At 45.6% G+C, this 19,632-nt stretch overlaps 1 protein-coding gene across 1 annotated transcript; it reads left to right on the forward strand.

The window, feature by feature from the left end:
• Nucleotides 1–139: 139 nt before the first annotated feature.
• LOC150027540 (uncharacterized) lies at nucleotides 140–19,414 on the forward strand. Its single transcript, XM_090302905.1, has 5 exons — nucleotides 140–173; nucleotides 3,011–3,951; nucleotides 18,237–18,343; nucleotides 18,641–18,740; nucleotides 19,394–19,414. The coding sequence occupies exons 1-5, from the start codon at nucleotides 140–142 to the stop codon at nucleotides 19,412–19,414; spliced, it is 1,203 nt and encodes a 400-aa protein (XP_090159031.1).
• Nucleotides 19,415–19,632: the final 218 nt, after the last annotated feature.

A 19,632-nucleotide genomic window follows, 5' to 3' on the forward strand; every position in this document is an offset into this window, starting at 1 on the left:
TTCCAGCTAGTGAGGCTCTGATTTGGAAGTGATTTGAGTCATTCCTTAGCCTTTCCTGCCAATGAAAAAGAAAACAAGCGCATATAAACATTTTCAAGATCACCTGATTGAAAACCCATTGTTCCTACCAATTCATAAAATGTATCCAAATGTGAATATGGATCCTCATTGCTGTAAATTGATAGGCACTGATGAGAGTGAGAAAATCGGGATTTATTTCCAAGGCCTTGGCAGTAGTAGGTATTGCAATACTAGAAAAATGTTGTTTTGGTCCTAGGTACATGACATAATCTCCAAGTGTCTTCTTAGTAGGTGGTGCTTGTTGTTCTGTCATGTTGCTTTCCTAAAATATTAGTGGAAAAAAAAGAATAGAGTATATATATATATATATATATATATATATATATATATATATTTATAAACAGGAATTTAAATTGCTAACTAAAATAAAATCAATAACTGCCTAAACTACAAATTAAAACTTAAAAATAAAATAAAAGAAACAAAACACTAAAATGACACTAAGAAAATAAAACAAAAATAAAATAAAATAAAATAAAAACTAAAAACAGAATAAAAGAAAACAATAAAAAAAATTAACGTACTTAAAAATAACAAATAAATACTAGAAATAAAAAACAAAATAAAACTAAAACAAATAAACCAGAAAATTATAATCTCGTAAACAACTAACTAACTTATTTTAAAGATACTACGTAAAGTAACGTAAAAATAAAAGCTAAAACTAGTAATAGATAAATAATTAAAACAAATAAATAAAAACTACCTAAACCTAAATAAAACTACCTAAATAAAACTACGTAACTAATCCTAAAAAAAACTAAAATAAAATATAATAAAAAAAACAAAATCAAAACAAAGTAAAATAAAAATAAAAATAAACTAAAATAAATAACGTAAAGAAAAGAAAATAATATAAAATCAACAACTTTCTTTTTTTAAAAGAGCAAATCTATAATAAAATCAAATCAAATCTAATTTTAATAAAATAAACAAAATCAAAACAAATAAAAAAAATTAAAATATTTACAATATTTAGGAATTTATACTCAACAAATCAAATATGTTCCCCAGCAACGGCGTCAAAAACTTGATGACTTTTTACGGCAAGTGCACCACATTTGTCAGAAGTAATAATTTACGGATATCGATCCCACAAGGAACCGTGAATTATCGAGTACAATATTCGCGAAATATAACAATAAAAAGAGTTTGAAGTGATGATGTTGGCACTGATCAATAAGAAAACAAACAAAGAATTAGTTGCTTCAATTGGAAAAATAGAATTAGGTTTCATCTCTTCCACTCTCATGTATTTGTTGAAGATGGTTGCTGCCCTTTCAAGACATGTGTTTGATGAAGACTTCTATGTACAATTCATGTATATTTCCTTTTGCTTTAAGTGTGTCTTAGGTAGTGTTTTGAGGTTGTTTAAGAGTGGGTTTTTGCTGAGTAACTCACCTCCTAACCACTGGCCATGTGATAAGAACAAGCATAAGGTTTCTTAAACTGTTTTTCACATGTTTTACAAAAAACACGTTTACTGCATAAAAATAAAGCTGTTCTTTTCTAAATAAACAGATTCATTTTTTAAACTGATGCCTTGGCTAAGTCTTGTGAGAATTAGATTTTGTGCATCATGTATTTTGACTAAGTCTTCTACCTTTCAAAACGACTGTGTTTCAAATAGTTAAGCTTTTTCTGTTTTCGTTTTGAAAAATAAATCTTTTCATCTGTAAATGAATAGATTCGTTTTTGACTTTGGTGTCATGTCCAGCTTAAACGTTTTTCAGTTTTATCTCTGCACCAGAATGGTTGACTAAGTCTCCTCACTTAACAAATTCTCTAACTGTTTTTTGAAAATAAATCTGTTCATTTTATTTTCAATCTGTTCATTTTTTAACAGCTTTAATTGTTTTTCAAAAATCTGTTATAAACTGGCTTTCTATAAAATGAAAACTTGTCTCTAAGTTTAAGAATCGTACACACATTTGAGAAAACAAGTTTTACAGCAGAGAATTAAGAGTTTACAAAGAATTAGCATTTGTTCTTCAAAGATTTCGAAAATCACAAAGTGCTTGTTCTTGTTTGGTTCCAAAAGCTTGGTGTGAAGTGTTGCTACTGTTCTAGCAATCTGTTCTACTGGTTTAAGGCAGATTTCTGCATCCTCAGTCAGGTGTAGTCGTTTCGCTTTTCATTTCTTGTAAAAGTTTGGTTCTACACTCTTCTTGATAGGGTTTCTTGAATAGTGTGTGTGTGCTGAAATAGGTTTTTTCAGCAAGTGTACCTAAGTTCTTGTAGGTTTCAAGAACAGTGGGATTTGTGTTGTTTGAATTGTGATTTAGTGAATTTCACCTTGGTTTAGGTGAAGACTGGATGTAGCTCAGTGGAGTGAACCAGTATAATTGCCTTGTGTTCATTCTCCCTTAATCTCTGCACTTAAGTTTCTGCATAACTGTTAAAACAGCAAAGAAATAAATATGTTCAATCAATAATAAATCTGGTCTTTCTGGGCTTGGTTCATACTGTTCTTAATTTCTGGAAAAGTTGTTGATTCTGATAAGAACATATAAAATCTGTTAAAAGTCACTGGAACATATTAATTGAAATAGGTTACTCAATTAATTTTCAAGCTATCAATTGAACCTTAATCAGTTGCTTGAAATTGAAGTTTGCTGGTTTTGTGATTCACTGTTTTTCATTCTAATATCAGTGTGTGTATCTGAAAAATCTATCTGCATAATCTTGTGACTAACCTTGTTGTATAAAAGCTTTCAAACACAAACAGTGCCAAAATAAATATGTTTATTTCCAAATAAATCGATTTATTTTCTGTAAACTGTGTTAAATACTGATTCTGCGAGAAACGTTTAAAAATTCAATTCACCCCCCCTCTTGAACTTTGGCACTATTAAACCCAACAATTGGTATCAAGAGCTAGGACTTGTATGTTAATCAAGTTTGTTTGCAATAATGTTTGAGTTTTAAGTGCTTTTTGCTGAGGGATCTGCTGTTAATAGACCACCTATGTTCAATGGAATGAATTATGCGTTTTGGAAAATTAGAATGCAAATTTTCATGGAATCTATTGATGCATTAATCTGGGAAGCTGTTGTCCATGGACCCTATGTGCCAATGCAGGTTGTCAAGGATGAAGAAGTGGTAAAGCCAAGATCTGAATGGAATGAGACCGAAAGGAGGAAGGCTCAACATGATCTTGTGGCCAAGAACATCATAACCTCTGTATTAACAATGGATGAGTTCTTCAGGATATCCCAATGTAAGTCAGTTAAGGAGATGTGGGAAGTCTTACAAGTCACTCATGAGGGTACTGAAGATGTGAAGAGGTCAAGAAAACATGCTCTCATCCAAGAATATGAATTGTTTAAAATGCAACCCGAGGAGAGCATTGCTGATGTGCAGAAAAGGTTCACTCATATTGTGAATCACCTTACTGGTTTGGGAAAAGAATTTGACAGAGAGGAACTCAACATAAAGATATTGAAGTGCCTCGACAGAAGCTGGCAACCAAAGGTGACTGCCATATCTGAAAGCCGTGATCTGTCAAAGCTGAGAACTGCTGCACTCTTTGGAAAGCTAATGGAGGATGAGCTAGAGCTCAAGAGACTCAAAGAGCAGGAAACAACAGAGAGAAAACCCAAAGGTCTTGCACTGAAAGCAACTGAACATAATGAGATCAAGGAGGAAAAAGAAGATGCTGAAGATGATGAAACAACCAGTCTTCTTACAAAAAGATTCAGCAAATTCCTGAAGAAGAAAAGCAGAGATAGGAACCAGCAGAAAAGAAGGTATCCTAAACCTAATGATTCAAATTCCTCTAAATTTACTTGCTTTGGCTGTGGCAAAACAGGACACATCAAAACAGACTGCCCATACAATCAATCAAAGGATAAATCTGCCAGCAAGAGAGTTGAAAGGAGCAAGGGAAGAAGAGCTTACATCTCATGGGAGGAAAATGAAGTATCTTCAACCAGCAGCTCTTCAACTGAAGATGAGGAAAACAATCTGTACCGCCCTGGTGGTCGGGTGTGATGACGTGGCATCCTGCTACAGTGTAGGCGTGTTGACAAGGTGCCAGGTTGGCATAAGGGAAGGAAGTCGGGGGGCACGTGTAGTCGCCAGTTGTTAAGTTGGTGTGTTCCAATTTCCAGTTTACCAGAATGGGCGATCGCCAGGTTGAAGGTGAAGTCGCCCGATGTAGACCCAGGCGACCAAGCAGTCGGAGATCGCCAGAGCAAGCACATCGCCGAAGATGAAGGAGAAGCAGATTATGAAGGCGGCCGGCGAGACCACAGGGAAGGTGTATGAAGGCCCCTAACTCGCCAGTTCCAATAGAGATCGCACTCCTAAGTTAGCTATGCACTGGGCAGTACCATGCATAAGTAACTTAGCCAAAATAAGAGTAGAAGCAGCGCCAAGTCAGGGAGCCTCCAGATGATGGCACGTGTACAGTTGGATGCGAGCCACGTGTCCGAGTCTGTAACTGCCAGGAGAGAGAAAGCTACCAGGTATATAAGAGTTCTTAACAAACTTTCTGAGGTACGCACGTTGAGTTCATACACTTTACGCTTGCGAGTTAGAGCTGACTGTGAGAGAGGATTTGCACGGTTCTAGTTCTCTTAGTTTTTGGTGATACCGTCACTGACTTGAGCGTTGGAGTGCGATCGGCCGCAGCGGCGCCGTGTTGTTTCTTTGCAGGTTCTTGAGATAGATCCCGAAGAGGAACGGAGGTGAGAAGCGGTGCGCACGTCGATCCTTTGACGAGGCAATTTCCAGCGTTCCGGTCAACAGGCTGGATCATCAGGCGCCCACCGTGGGGCCGTGTAAAACTTGCTCCCATCCACAGCATGAGTTCTTGGAAGTTTCCGAAGTTTTCTGCGCGGTTGCGTGCTGGTGCAACCGTCGTTCACGGTCTTTTTGAGTTTCGTTCGGTGAATTTGCGTTTTGCACCATTCGTTTAGCTTTTCGATCGGTGGAGTAAGGTTTTTTGCTGGTTACGCGTAGTCTGTTTGGTAGAAGTTCGAGTTCTTTCGTTTGTTTGGTTGTTCGCGGGGAAGCGGTGGTTTCTGGCGAAGTTGTGGTTTTCTTTGAAGGCTTACGGTGTTCTTGAGTTTTCTTGCACTGTTTCGCACTGTTTCTCCGGTTGATCGCTGATTCAATCGAGGCTGAAGTGTTGTTTGCTGCATTCCTGTGATTCGCTGAAGTTAATGAGAAAAATGAGAAGCAATCGTTCCAGTCCCGTGGCGCCTGTCGCTGCTGAAGGCGACACCGCCATGACCATGGCGCAGATGGCAGAGATGATGCGCTCGTTGCAGGCAACTGTGGAAGCCTCGCGCGTAGAGCAGGCGAGGATACATGAGGACCTGGTCGCCTCTCGCGCCAGGAACGAGGAGCTCAGCAAGGTGACTGAGGAGCTGCGTCGAGCTCTTCAGGAGCAGTAAGGACGTTCTTCTGCTGAAGAGGTGGCGCCGTCGACGCCACCTCGGGTTTTCCCAATGCCTTTTGTTCAGGCGATTACCGACACGCCTATTCCCACGAGCGTGGTTCCGGTTAAGGCTGTCTTTACCGGCGTGGAGGATCCAGAGGCTCATCTGACCACGTTCCACACGCAGATGATGCTGTCGGGAGGGTCAGACGCCGTCTACTGCAAGATGTTCGTGAGTACGCTCCAGGGAACGGCGATGGAGTGGTTTGTGAGCCTGCCTAACGGCCACATAACCAATTTTCAACAGTTCTCGAAAATCTTTGTCGAGCAGTACATTGTGAATAAGGCACCGCCCAGGGTGTCTTATGATCTGTTTGATATAAGGCAGTACCATGGGGAGTCCCTCAGAGACTACCTCAATCGCTTCGGAGCGCAGATGGTCAGATCGCCGGCCAAGGATGAAGAAATGCTGGTTTACGCCTTCAAGAAGGGCGTGCAGCCAGGGCCATTCTGCGAGGCCTTGATCAGGGCTCATCCAGCGACATTTGCTGAAGTCAGGCGGCTTGCGGTGGCTCACATCGCTGACGAGAGTGAAGTCGCCGAGAAGAGAGGCAGCGTGGCTCCCGCCAGGCCACGCGCCCAGACCAGGATCCAGCCGCAGAGGGTGCTGGAAACGGCGGCGGCGGCCAGAAAAGACCAGAGGACTCGCCATCCTTACGACAGGAGAAACAAGGGAAGAAGCCAAGCGCGCCAACAACCAGCACGCCAGCAACCAGCACGCCGGGAATACAATCGCCCGCCTAAGCACAAATTTGTCATGGGACTAGCGGACCTGATCGCTATCCCTAACATATCTGCTAGGTTGAAGGCACCTGAGAAGGTGGGCGACAAGGTGCTGGGGTCAAAGTCGGACGCCTGGTGCGAGTTCCACCAATGTTTTGGCCACACCTTGGACTCGTGTTTGTCTTTGGGATATCAGCTCGACGATCTGGTTAAGAGCGGGTTCCTAAATGACTATCTGCTGGATAGGAGGACGGGGGGAGCGTCGAGTTCCCAGCCAGCAGGTGGAGAAGCCCAGCAACACGAGATGCCTATCCACGGGGAGATCCACACCATTGCAGGGGGTTTCTCAGGTGGTGGATGCACCGCATCGCAGAGGAAAAAGTATGCGCGATCGGTGATGACAGTGGACATGTTTGAAGATCACTCGCCGGAAGTGGACATTACGTTCACCAAGCAGGATCTTCGGGACGTTGTGCCTCATGACAACGATCCCATAGTTATTTCGTTAGTTACAGCGGGAAGGAAGGTCCACAGGGTTCTGGTGGACCAAGGAAGCTCGGCAGACGTGATGTTCTGGCCAACTTTCACACAGCTGGAATTGCCCTTTGACCAGCTAAGGCCCTATGGAGGGTGCTTATATGGGTTCGCTGGTGACCAGGTGGAGGTCAGGGGGTACATTGAGCTGAGGACCACGTTTACAGATGAGGCCGGGTCGAGGACGGAGAAAATCAAGTACCTCATCGTAAACGCCCCTTCAGCATATAACATCCTGTTGGGAAGGCCCACTCTTAACAGGATAGGCGCCATTCCGTCGACTCGGCACATGAAGGTGAAGTTGCCGTCCATGGAAGGGGTGGTGATCACGATCAAGTCTGATCAGAAAGAAGCGAAAAGGTGCTATGAGAATAGCCTGAAAAACAAAAGATCAGTGAGTTATGTAACAACCACCCCACCTCCCGGTGTGAAGCCCAGATCGACGGTAACGGAGGAGGCCGCCGGAAGAGACGTGGAAATGGTGGATGCTGAGCTGGGGGAGAGGAACGCTGGCCTGGAGGAGGAAGAGGCGCGGAATCGCCCCGAAGAAGCAAGGGAACAGGGAATCGCCAGGGCGGTGATCGCCAGAGAATCCAGGCCTAAACCTGTCGAGCAGTGGCTCGAAAAGGAGATCGGAGGAAAAGTCTTCAAGCTGGGAAGATCTCTGGAGGTTGATCTCCAGGACCAGATCGCCAAGGTGATTGAGCGGCATCTGGATGCGTTTGCATGGTCCGCTTCGGACATGCCCGGGATTGATCCCGACTTCTTGTGCCATCATCTGGCGATGGACAACATGGTGAAACCGGTGCGACAAAGGAGAAGAAAATTCAACGAGGAAAGGAGGCAGGCGATCAGGGACGAAACACGGAAACTCCTCGCTGCAGGCCACATCAGGGAAGTCCAGTACCCTGAATGGTTGGCAAATGTCGTACTGGTGAAGAAGAGTAACGGGAAATGGCGCATGTGCGTCGATTTCACCGATCTGAACAAGGCTTGCCCAAAGGACTCGTATCCTTTACCAAGTATTGATGCCCTGGTTGATAGTGCTGCAGGGTGCAAGTTGCTGAGTTTCCTGGATGCCTTCTCGGGCTATAATCAGATCAAGATGCATCCCATGGATGAAGAAAAAACAGCCTTCATGACGGAGAGGTCGTGCTACTGCTATAAGGTGATGCCGTTTGGGCTGAAGAACGCGGGGGCCACGTATCAGAGGCTGATGGATCGAGTACTTGCACCAATGTTGGGAAGGAAGGTGCAAGCCTACGTCGATGACATGGTCGTGACCTCGCAGGAAAAAAGCAAGCACGTGGCAGACTTGGAAGAATTGTTCACGACGATCGCCAAGTTCAAGTTAAAGCTCAACCCGGAGAAATGCATTTTCGGTGTGGAGGCTGGAAAATTTTTGGGTTTTCTCTTGACTGAAAGGGGAATAGAAGCTAACCCAGACAAGTGTGCCGCCATCTTGGCGATGAGAAGCCCGACTACGGTGAAAGAAGTCCAGCAGCTAACAGGTCGGATGGCAGCCCTATCTCGCTTCGTGTCAGCTAGCGGAGAAAAGGGACATCCCTATTTTCAATGTCTGCGGCGCAATAATAAGTTTGCTTGGACGAAAGAGTGCGAGGAAGCTTTCGTCAAACTGAAGGAGTATCTGGCGAGCCCGCCGGTTCTGTGCAAACCGCTGCCGGGAATTCCTCTCAGGTTGTATTTCGCTGTGACTGAGAGGGCGGTGAGTGCGGTGCTCGCCCAGGATCAGGATCAGGCTCAGAAGCCTATTTATTTCGTGAGCAAGGTGTTGCAGGGCCCAGAAACGAGATATCAGGCCCTGGAGAAGGCTGTGCTGGCTGTGGTGTTTTCGGCGAGGAGGTTGCGCCACTACTTCCACAGTTTCACAATACTGGTGATGACTGACCTGCCCATCCAGAAGGTCTTGAAGAAACCCGATGTTGCGGGAAGGATGGTGAAGTGGGCCGTAGAGTTGTCAGAGTTTGATATTAAGTACGAGCCCCGAGGCCCGATCAAGGGGCAAGTCTTTGCAGATTTCGTGGTTGAGCTCTCATCAGAGGCGACGCGGGTTGAAGGAGATGATTTCCGTTGGGTACTTTCGGTGGAGGGATCGTCGAACCAGCAGGGCAGCGGTGCTGGAGTCATATTGGAAGGACCCAACGGCGTGCTGATTGAACAATCTTTGAGGTTTGCCTTCAAAGCCAGCAACAATCAAGCAGAGTATGAGGCGCTGATCGCCGGGATTTTGCTGGCCAAGGAGATGGGGGCTAGGGTGCTGATGGCTAAGAGTGACTCGCTGCTAGTCACAGGGCAAGTAACCGGCGAGTTCCAGGCTAAAGATCCACAAATGGCGGCTTACTTGGCGTATGTACAGGAATTGAAGAGTTCCTTTGCCTCTTTTGAAGTAGTGCATGTGCCCCGAGAGCAGAATGCCCGAGCTGACTTGCTTGCTAAGCTCGCCAGCTCAGGCAAGGGGGGTAGGCAGAGGACGGTGATTCAAGAAACTCTGAAGACGCCAAGGGCATTTGTAGCAGATCACCTGGTCCTTCAAATAAGCAAGTCGACGGAGAGAGCAGCGAGAAGCCATAAGTCCTTGACGCAAGAAACTCTGAGATCGCCGAGAGTTAGAGCATGTCAAGGAGAGAAGGTGGATGTGATGCAGGTCTGCGCCGCCCATGAGCCAGACACTTGGATAACGCAATACAAACGGTGCCTGGCAGATGGCCTCCCCCGCTGGATCCGACAGAAGCTAGGAAGGTAAAGAAAAATTCCAGCAAGTATACGTTGATTGATGGCGATCTGTACAGGTTTGGGTTCACTCACCCGCTCCTGGAATGTATACACGGCGAGAAGTGCACGAGAATCATGGTGGAGCTCCACGAAGGTATATGCGGAAGCCACGTCGGGGGTCGAGCTCTGGCCGCGAGGACTCTCCGTGCAGGATACTACTGGCCATCCATGAGAGAAGATTGCAAGAAATATGCCCAATGTTGTAAACAATGCCAGCAGCACGCCGATTGGCATAAGGCACCTCCCGAGGAGTTGAAGTCGATCTATAGCCTTTGGCCGTTTCATACTTGGGGAATCGACATCCTGGGACCTTTCCCGCTGGCGATCAGGCAAATGAAGTACTTGGTGGTGGCGATTGAGTATTTCACCAAGTGGATTGAAGCAGAACCAGTGGCCCAGATCACCGCACACAAGATCGAAGGTTTTGTATGGAAGAACATCGTGTGCCGGTTTGGAGTGCCTAAGCGCCTGGTGTCAGATAATGGGACACAGTTTGCAAGCCACCTGTTGAAGAAGCTTTGCGAAGGGGTGGGAATTCAACAAGTGTTTGCATCCGTCGAGCACCCTCAGACAAATGGCCAAGTAGAGTCAGCTAATCGGGTGTTGTTGAGAGGTTTGAAGAGAAGGCTTGAGAAAGCCAAGGGAAGTTGGGCTGAGGAGGTGCCCCGTATAGTCTGGGCGTACCACACCACCGAGCAGTCAGGAACCCACGAGACCCCGTTCAGCTTGGTCTATGGGTGTGATGCCATGATTCCCGTGGAGATCCAGGAGAGCTCGTCGAGATTCCAGAACTTCGTAGAGGAAGACTCGAACGAAGAGAGAAGGCTGAACCTGGATCTACTGGATGAGGTCAGGGAAGAGGCGAGGTTGAAGGCTGAAGCCGTGAAGAGAAGGGTCGAACGAAGATACAACTTGAAGGTGATGCCAAGGCAGTTTAGAGAGGGCGACTTGGTGATGAGGAAGGCCCACCAGTACGAGATGGAGAACAAATTGTCACCCAAGTGGACTGGACCGTTCAGAATAACCGAGGCGCTCGGGAACGGGGCCTACCGCTTAGAAACGCTGGAAGGAGGGGCGATCCCTCGCACCTGGAATGCCACACACCTGAAGTTGTACTATAGTTAAGAGCTTTGTAAGTAAAGACAAACACAAGTGTTATATTACAATGTCTCTGTTAAAACAGTTTCAAGGGGGCACTCTTTTTTCCCTAAGGAGGGTTTTTAATGAGGTCACCCAATAAAGAAGAGTTTTTGAGGTATAAGGTGTTTTCAGATTGCATGTTTGCTTTTTTCCAAGAGTTTTTGAAGAAAAACCTTGTCGCTTGTACGTGATTTAAGGCGAGAAAAGATATATCGCATGCTTTCTAAAAAGTTTTAAGTCCTCATCGTTTTTCGGCGATTGGAGGCACCAGTTAAGTTTTAAGTCCTCATCGTCTTTCGGCGATTGGAGGCACCAGTTAAGTTTTAAGTCCTCATCGTCTTTAGGCGATCGGAGGCACCAGATGAAAGACCTCAACGCCCTCGCGCGTCCTGAGGCAAGTAAAAGACCTCCTCGCCGTCGAGCGAGTGCAGGCGAGAAAGAGAAAGGTCCTCAGTGCATCCAGGGGGGAGGAGATGTACACCCTGGGCAAGTTGAGGCACCAGATAAAGTCCTTCTCGCCGTTGTGCGAGCTAAGGCCAGTTAAAGACCTCCTCGCCGTCGAGCGAGTGCAGGCGAGAAAGAGAAAGGTCCTCAGTGCATCCAGGGGGGAGGAGATGTACACCCTGGGCAAGTTGAGGCACCAGATAAAGTCCTTCTCGCCGTTGTGCGAGCTAAGGCCAGATAAAGACCTCCTCGCCGTCGAGCGAGTGCAGGCGAGAGAAAGAAAAGGTCCTCAGTGCATCCAGGGGGGAGGAGATGTACACCCTGGGCAAGTTGAGGCACCAGATAAAGTCCTTCTCGCCGTTGAGCGAGTTCAGGCGAGTTAAGGCCTTCTCGCTTACATGCGAGTTTAGGCAAGATAAAATCCTTCTCGTCTCGAACGAGTTCAGGTATGGCGCAGAGGGTGGAAGAAGTATGGAAGGTGGCTAAGGTAGGTACGAAGAGAACGCCTAGTCAGCCGGTCTTTGTTCTGAAGTCCAGGAGGGTAGAAAGAGATCCCTAAAGGCAGTGCCCCGTGCGAAGAAACACGGTGAGAAGGCTGAAAGACTTGTTTGAGGAAGCAGGTCGTGTGGGACGTTATTTGAGCCAATAATTGAGTTACAGTTCGTTGCTTGAAGGGTATTTTTGTGATAAGGTTAGTTGCTTTAAGAGTACAAGTTGGTTAAAGTTATTATTACTTGAGTTTGAAGTGGTTCGAAGCGGTTAAGTTAAAAGGTCATGTTTGCAAAATCGTTAAGTTAAATCCGACAAAGTTAAACATGCCAGGAAGGTTAAAGCGCTTAAAGAAGTCAAGAGAGTGAATACCCAAGCTTTGTCATTGAGATAAGTATTTGTTGAAGGCATACATACAGGAGTTTTTATAGAATAATACAAGGGAAATCATAAAAGTAGCAGATGAGGTGGAGTTGATTAGTCTTCAGCAGGAACGACCTTTCCATCTACTACTTCGTTGTTCAACGACACCAGGCTGAGATCCAGATCGGGAAATAGGCAAGCGAATTGTTCCCGCGCAGCTTCGAATCCAGCAGCCAGAATCTGAGCAGAATTTAGCTTGAGTGCTTCGATTTGCCCCTGAAGTTCCTCAATCCGCTTCTTGAGGTCTTCGGTTTGCTCTTTCAGCTCTTTGTTCTGCTGTTCCAGCTCTTCAACCTGTTTTTTAAGTTGTTCGTTGGTCTCTTGAGCCTGGAGAAGGTCCTCAGTAACCTTCTTGGATTCCGATTGTGCTTGGGCCAACTCAGCAGCCATCTTTCCCTTCTCTTTATTGGCCTCGACGAGATCAGCCATGGCGTCGTCCCTCGCCTTTTCTACTTGCCCAAGTAGTTTCTCTCGGTCGATCGACCTCTGCTCCAGTTTTTGCACCTTAGCGGCGTCAGCTTGAATGTGAGCCTCCAGGTCGATCGCCTTGGCGCGAAGAGGCACGATTTTGCTTTCCAGCTCGACCTTCTCTTGGGCAAGATCGTGAACTTTGCGGCGAAGGTCAGTAGCCTCCTTGCGCGCCAGCCTGAGCTCGGTGTTCATTGCATCCTCCACCCGGGAGTGTTCGATTTCTGCGAGCGTCAGGCTGAAGGACAACTTCTCCACCTCGATCTTCATAGTGCTGTTTTCGGTTTTGAGGTTGAAGAGGTCGTCTTGGAGCCTCCTGGTTGAGCCTTCCACAGCCCTGGTTATAATCGCTGGGATATCCTCTGCTATGGTTTTCAGTTTGGCAGTCAGAGGTTCCCACATCCTTGTGACCTCAAGGGGAAGGTTTGCAGCTTGGAGAGGCGCCAGGTGGGCTTGTTGTGGGTTCTCGTCGCCACCTTCCTTAGCAGGATCTTCAGTGTTTGCTTCCTGGCGTGGCGACGGGATCGGGGATTCGGTGATTAGAATTGGAGAGGTGTGAGCAACCTCATCCCTGATTGGAACATCTCCTGCAGCGGAGGCATTTGAAGGGGGACCCCCTCCGGCTGACACATATGGTGTAGAGGCGCTCGGGGGGTCCTCCAGGAAATTTGGCTCTTGGGCCTCAGCTGCAGGTGGCGCAGTGGCCAGTGGAACCGCTTGGACTGGTGAAGAAGGAGCCTGTGGTGTTGGCGAGGGTGGAGGAGGAGCAGGCGTTGATGGTGGTGTCGAGCTTGGAAGAGGTGGTGGGGCAGGTGGTGAAGATGGTGCCACCCTTTTCCTCTTCGTAACGAGGCCATCCTCGGTGACCTCGTCGTCCTCTTCTTCCTCCTCATGGACGACTTGAGGGGCTTTCCTTTTAGGTCTCTTAAGGACCAATTTTTTGCGTTGAGCGGGCTCCTTGGGTGGTGATCGCCCTTGGACAATGGCGGCCTCCACCACCGAGTTAGGCACCGTTTGGGAACCAGTTGCCAACCCGTGGTTTCGGGCGAGCGATTTGAGTTCGGCGAGCATGTTCCTGGGCAACATGTTGTCTGCAGGGGACGGAGATGCGTGGGTTAACTCAAGAAAAACAGATAAGTGCATAATGTAATAAACAGCGAAGCAGATGGTATGTGCAGGAAAAGTAAAGCCAAAGTCTTGCGCATAACGCACAAGACGCCCAGAAACAGCTAAACAGAAGCGGTATTGAAGCAATAGTTCAAATGACCTAACCTATTTGAAATTCTAGCTGATCTTCGTAGAATTCAAAGCTGATCAGGGAGGTGGTGAGGAAAGTTATATTGGCGTCCGCCACCTTCTTCCAGAAGAGGCAAAGGTCTCTGTCCAATGCTCCCATGCTATCAGGACTTCTGGGCCTCCTGAAGCAGCTCTTGGACTCTTTTTTCCCCTTGTCCACCCAGTACAAGGGGAAGCCATCAAGAAGGGAGGTGTCCTTGTCGTTTGCACGTACTTGGACGAATTTCCCCTTCCAATCTTTGTACGATTGCTGGAAGATGGTAAAGATGGATCTCCCAGCAATCGCATTCAAGCTGACCCACAGGCGGTCTCCTGGGTGCTTGGCTTCGAAAAGGAACAAAAACACGTCCACCGACGCGGGCAACCCCAGGTGGGCGCACGTTACTTGGAAAGCTCGAACAAACGCCCAGCTGTTGGGGTGGAGCTGGGCGGCCGCGATGTTGAGCTCGGTAAGAAGTTCCCTCTCGAATCGGGTGAGAGGGAACCTGAGCCTGACCTTCTTGAACAGAGTCGTATAGACAAAGCAGAAGGGCCCGTCGGCGCTTACTTTGTCATCAGCACACACGGGCAGGTCGGCGGGGCAAGGCAGCACCATCATCTTTTCGTCGTGCTCCTTGTGAAACGATTGGTAGATCTCGTCCCCCTTAGTCAGCCGCAAGACTGCTCCCGCAGTGTTCACAGAGGACGTTTCTTTCAGAAGGGTTGAGTTAGCCCAGGGGTATAAAGTCTCGAAGTCTGGCGGAGGAACGGGGGCTCCTCCAGCGTTAGATGGAGTCGCCTGGGCCAGGGCAGATTGGGAAGACACAGGCCTCTCAGCCTGCGAAGAGGAAGCGCCACGAACTTGTGTTGAGTCGTGTGCTTGTGAAGGAAGGTTTCGTGCTGATGGAGGGGGGTTCGGGGTAATCTTGGTGCGAGTCATGATGGCAGCTGCAAAGGAAGAAGAAAGGAAAAATGATCAGGGGGGTTACAAAGGCTGACTCGATCATAGAAGGAAGGTGAAAGACGAACGAATGTAGGTTCGTTGCGACGATTGACAAAGCCCTAAGTTACGCAGAAGGAGAAATGGAAAAACAACCCACAGCGTATGCACCAAGCAGTTACAGGATGATGCAAATCGGTGAAAATGCAAGGAAAACCAGCAGATGAAGGAAAGTAGTTACCTTTCGATGATCAGGAAGACGATGGAGGAAGATGGTGATCTCGAGCGTTGAAGAGCGTTGAGAGTTTTCGCAGAAGGAAGTTAGAGCGTTTGCAAGCACGAAGAAAGTGATGGAACAGTGAAGCAAAATGGGTTTAAGGGTTTTTCGAAATGGTTTTAGGGAGCGCAAACGGCAAATGAAGAGAGCCGTTGATGAAGCCACGTGTCGAGCGATGAGTGAGGGGTTTGGTGGGGCGTCAGAGCAGCAGAAGGTACAACCACTTGGAATTCCGCGTCAGGGCCACGTAGATCGGTGTTAACGAAGGCTCTTTCAGTCTTTTCGCTAGACAAGTCTTCGCTTAAGACTGGGGGGCTTGTGTACCGCCCTGGTGGTCGGGTGTGATGACGTGGCATCCTGCTACAGTGTAGGCGTGTTGACAAGGTGCCAGGTTGGCATAAGGGAAGGAAGTCGGGGGGCACGTGTAGTCGCCAGTTGTTAAGTTGGTGTGTTCCGATTTCCAGTTTACCAGAATGGGCGATCGCCAGGTTGAAGGTGAAGTCGCCCGATGTAGACCCAGGCGACCAAGCAGTCGGAGATCGCCAGAGCAAGCACATCGCCGAAGATGAAGGAGAAGCAGATTATGAAGGCGGCCGGCGAGACCACAGGGAAGGTGTATGAAGGCCCCTAACTCGCCAGTTCCAATAGAGATCGCACTCCTAAGTTAGCTATGCACTGGGCAGTACCATGCATAAGTAACTTAGCCAAAATAAGAGTAGAAGCAGCGCCAAGTCAGGGAGCCTCCAGATGATGGCACGTGTACAGTTGGATGCGAGCCACGTGTCCGAGTCTGTAACTGCCAGGAGAGAGAAAGCTACCAGGTATATAAGAGTTCTTAACAAACTTTCTGAGGTACGCACGTTGAGTTCATACACTTTACGCTTGCGAGTTAGAGCTGACTGTGAGAGAGGATTTGCACGGTTCTAGTTCTCTTAGTGTTTGGTGATACCGTCACTGACTTGAGCGTTGGAGTGCAATCGGCCGCAGCGGCGCCGTGTTGTTTCTTTGCAGGTTCTTGAGATAGATCCCGAAGAGGAACGGAGGTGAGAAGCGGTGCGCACGTCGATCCTTTGACGATGCAATTTCCAGCGTTCCGGTCAACAGGCTGGATCACAATCTGTGCTTCATGATTAAGGATGAGGAGTCAATCTCTGATTCAATAAGTGATTTTTCTGTGGATTCGGATAACTATGATCAATTGCTTGCTGCTTTTAAAGAAACACATGATGAAGCAAATAGGCTAGCTGTAATATGCAATAAGGTAAATAATGTGCTTGCACCTAAAGTAAAAACACTTGAGGAAGAATTGCATAAGGCCAAAACAGATTTGGTAAGCCTTAAACTAATATGCTTGCATGCCTCTATTAAAACCTGTGAAAACTGCAAAAAATTGGAAAAACAAGTGGAGTATTTGCTAAAAACCCTTTCCAATTTCACCAAGGGAAGAGAGAACCTTGAGTCTCTTCTTGGCTCACAAAATGCTGTTTTCAATAAGAATGGTCTTGGTTATACCCCTGGAAATGTAACCAATGTCAAAAAGCTTTCAAGTTTTTTTGTTCCAGCAAAATTAGTTTTTTCAGCTTTTAACAGTGGCAAAAAGGCATCTCATGTAACCTGTTTTTACTACATGAAATCTGGTCATACCTCTAGGTCTTGCATTGCTAGAAAGCATCTTGTTCCTAAGAATTTAGCAAAATGGCTACCAAAGAGAAGGTTTTAATTTGTGCTGGACCCTATACTGAAAAGGGTACCATTTGTATCATTTTTATTCTGTTTTGCAGATTGACAGCAAGAAAAATCAGTGGTACTTGGACAGTGGCTGTTCCAAGCATATGACTGGAGATCTTACAAAATTCACTAGCTTGAAGCTCAAAGCAGAAGGACATGTAACCTATGGTGATAATAACCGAGGAAGGATTTTGGGCAGAGGCACTGTTGGAACAGGGAACTCAACAACCATTGAAAATGTGTTTTATGTAGAAGGACTCAAGCATAGTCTTCTCAGCATAAGTCAGCTTTGTGACAAAGGATACAAGGTGAATTTTAAGTCAAATGGCTGCACAATCTCAAGTGATTCATCTGGTAAGGTACTGTTTACTGGTAAGAGAGTGAATAACATATATCTTTTGAATATCATGGATACTAACTCTTCCAATGAGTGTTTGCTGTCTAGAAGTGATGAGTCTTGGCTGTGGCACAGGAGGTCAGCTCACATACACACTAATCACTTAAATAAATTGAAATCTAAAGATTTAGTTTTTGGTTTACCTAACATTAAATTTCAGGATAACAGGCTCTGTGATGCTTGTGTGAAAGGTAAACAAATCAGATCTTCTTTCAATTTAAAAGATATTGTCTCTACAAAAAAGCCTTTGGATGTACTGCATATGGACTTATTTGGACCATCTAGAGTTGCTAGCTTGGCTGGAAATTTGTATGCTTTAGTTGTTGTGGATGATTACTCTAGATTTACATGGACTTTATTTCTTGCACATAAACATGATGCTTACACTGCCTTTAAGAAATTAGCAAAGATTCTGCAAAATGAAAATGGTTGCTGCATTAAATCAATTCGAAGTGATCATGGGGGAGAGTTTCAGAATGCTAGATTTGAGAGGTTCTGTGAGAAGCATGGGATATCACACACCTTTTCAGCCCCTAGGACACCCCAACAAAATGGTGTAGTTGAAAGGAAAAACAGATCATTAGAGGAACTAGCTAGAACTATATTAAATGAATCTAAGCTCCCTAAGTATTTTTGGGCAGATGCAGTCTATACTGCAGCTTATGTATTAAATAGAACCTTAATTAGACCAATTCTTAAGAAAACCCCATATGAATTGTATAAGGGCAGAAAACCTAGTGTGAGCCACCTTAGGGTATTTGGGTGTAAATGCTTTGTATTGAATAATGGCAAAGAAAATTCTGGTTCAACCATGGCTTCTTCTTCAAGACAAAAACAAAAAAACAAGGGCAAGCAAAGCACCTTTCAAGGTGTGTTAGAAGGTTGGTTCGCTGGAAATGAAGAAGCTATCTATGCCTACATCCACGAGACCAGCAGAAAGCAGATTAATATACCCAAGGTGCTGGATTTCAACTGGCTGAAATCAGAAAAATTGGCAGAAACAAGGGCTGTGTTGAAGCACCAAAAACTGAAAAAGCTGCTGGAATTAACGGGTAATGTATATCCTGACTTGGTTAAGGTGTTTTACACTAACCTAACATTGGATGGAAAGAACATTGTCTCTTATGTCAAAGGGATCAAGATGAAGATCACAAGTGAGGTGTGGAATTCTGTGGCTGGAATCAAGTATGCTGGACTGGAAATAGGAAAAGGAAACACCAGTGGAATTCAAGAATTCAACATGCTGCAATATTATAAAAGCTGTATGAGGAATCCTACAGAGAGTATAAGCAGGTTCCATGCAGGCCATTTGAACCTCACTCCACATCTTGTTGCCTACATCATAGCATGGCAACTTATCCCAAGAGGTACAAATCATGCTGTTTTACATGAAGAGGATTTAATCCTTCTATATTGCATCATGAACCAGATTAAGGTAAATTGGGTTTTCATTATCAATGAACACATGCTGAAATCCAAAAGGTTGGCTGATTACCGCTTTCCCTATGCTATACTCGTTTCCAAATTGATTGATTACTTTGGTGTTGATGTTACAAATGAAAGAAACGACCCTATCAAGGCTGTAAGTGAGATTGACAATTCAACTCTCACCAAGATGGGATTTCACAAAGTCGAGGACAATTGGGTGGTTCTTAAAAGCAAGAACCCTCAAGCAGAACATGAAGCATCAAACCTCAACAATGAGGATGAAGATGAAGTTGTTCCCATGGAGGATGACTCACCTGCTCCCCAATCTGTGCATGAGGAAGTTGTTGCAAATGCCATAGTTGCCTATCAAACACCAGAATACCGAGGAGAACCAATGTCCATGTTTGAAAGGCAAGTGTTGTATCGCCTTGATGTAATGACTGCAGAACAAAGGGCATACTTTGAGACTACTCAAGCAAGGTTTCAGCACCTTGATGATCAAATTGAAGGGGTTCAGGCACAACTTGCAGAGTTATACTACAAATATTAGAAGTATCTTCTTGCTTTCTTTATCAGTTTTAAAATTCTGTAATGATGAACAATTTGTCTTTATCTTTTGGACTATTATGGTTATGCTTCTGGTTTTTTTTCCCTATGATTACATGCTGTTTGATGAATCCAAAGGGGGAGAAAAATAGCTCACCATGCTAGGTGAAGCAAGCTGAAACAGGAAGTTAAATTCTGCACCTTAAAACCATTTTACATGTTATACAATGTTCTGTTTTTCTGGTTTAATTTTTGGTGCAGTGCAGGTTCTTAAAGCAATAGAGCTATGGGGATTTGTCTCCATCAAACAGGGGGAGATTGTTGAAGATGGTTGCTGCCCCTTCAAGACATGTGTTTGATGAAGACTTTTATGTACAATTCATGTATATTTCCTTTTGCTTTAAGTGTGTCTTAGGTAGTGTTTTGAGGTTGTTTAAGAGTGGGCTTTTTGCTGAGTAACTCACCTCCTAACCACTGGCCTTGTGATAAGAACAAGCATA

This window comes from Phaseolus vulgaris, chromosome 5, assembly GCF_051622355.1.
Source record: "Phaseolus vulgaris cultivar YP4 chromosome 5, ASM5162235v1, whole genome shotgun sequence".
Lineage (NCBI taxonomy): Eukaryota > Viridiplantae > Streptophyta > Magnoliopsida > Fabales > Fabaceae > Phaseolus > Phaseolus vulgaris.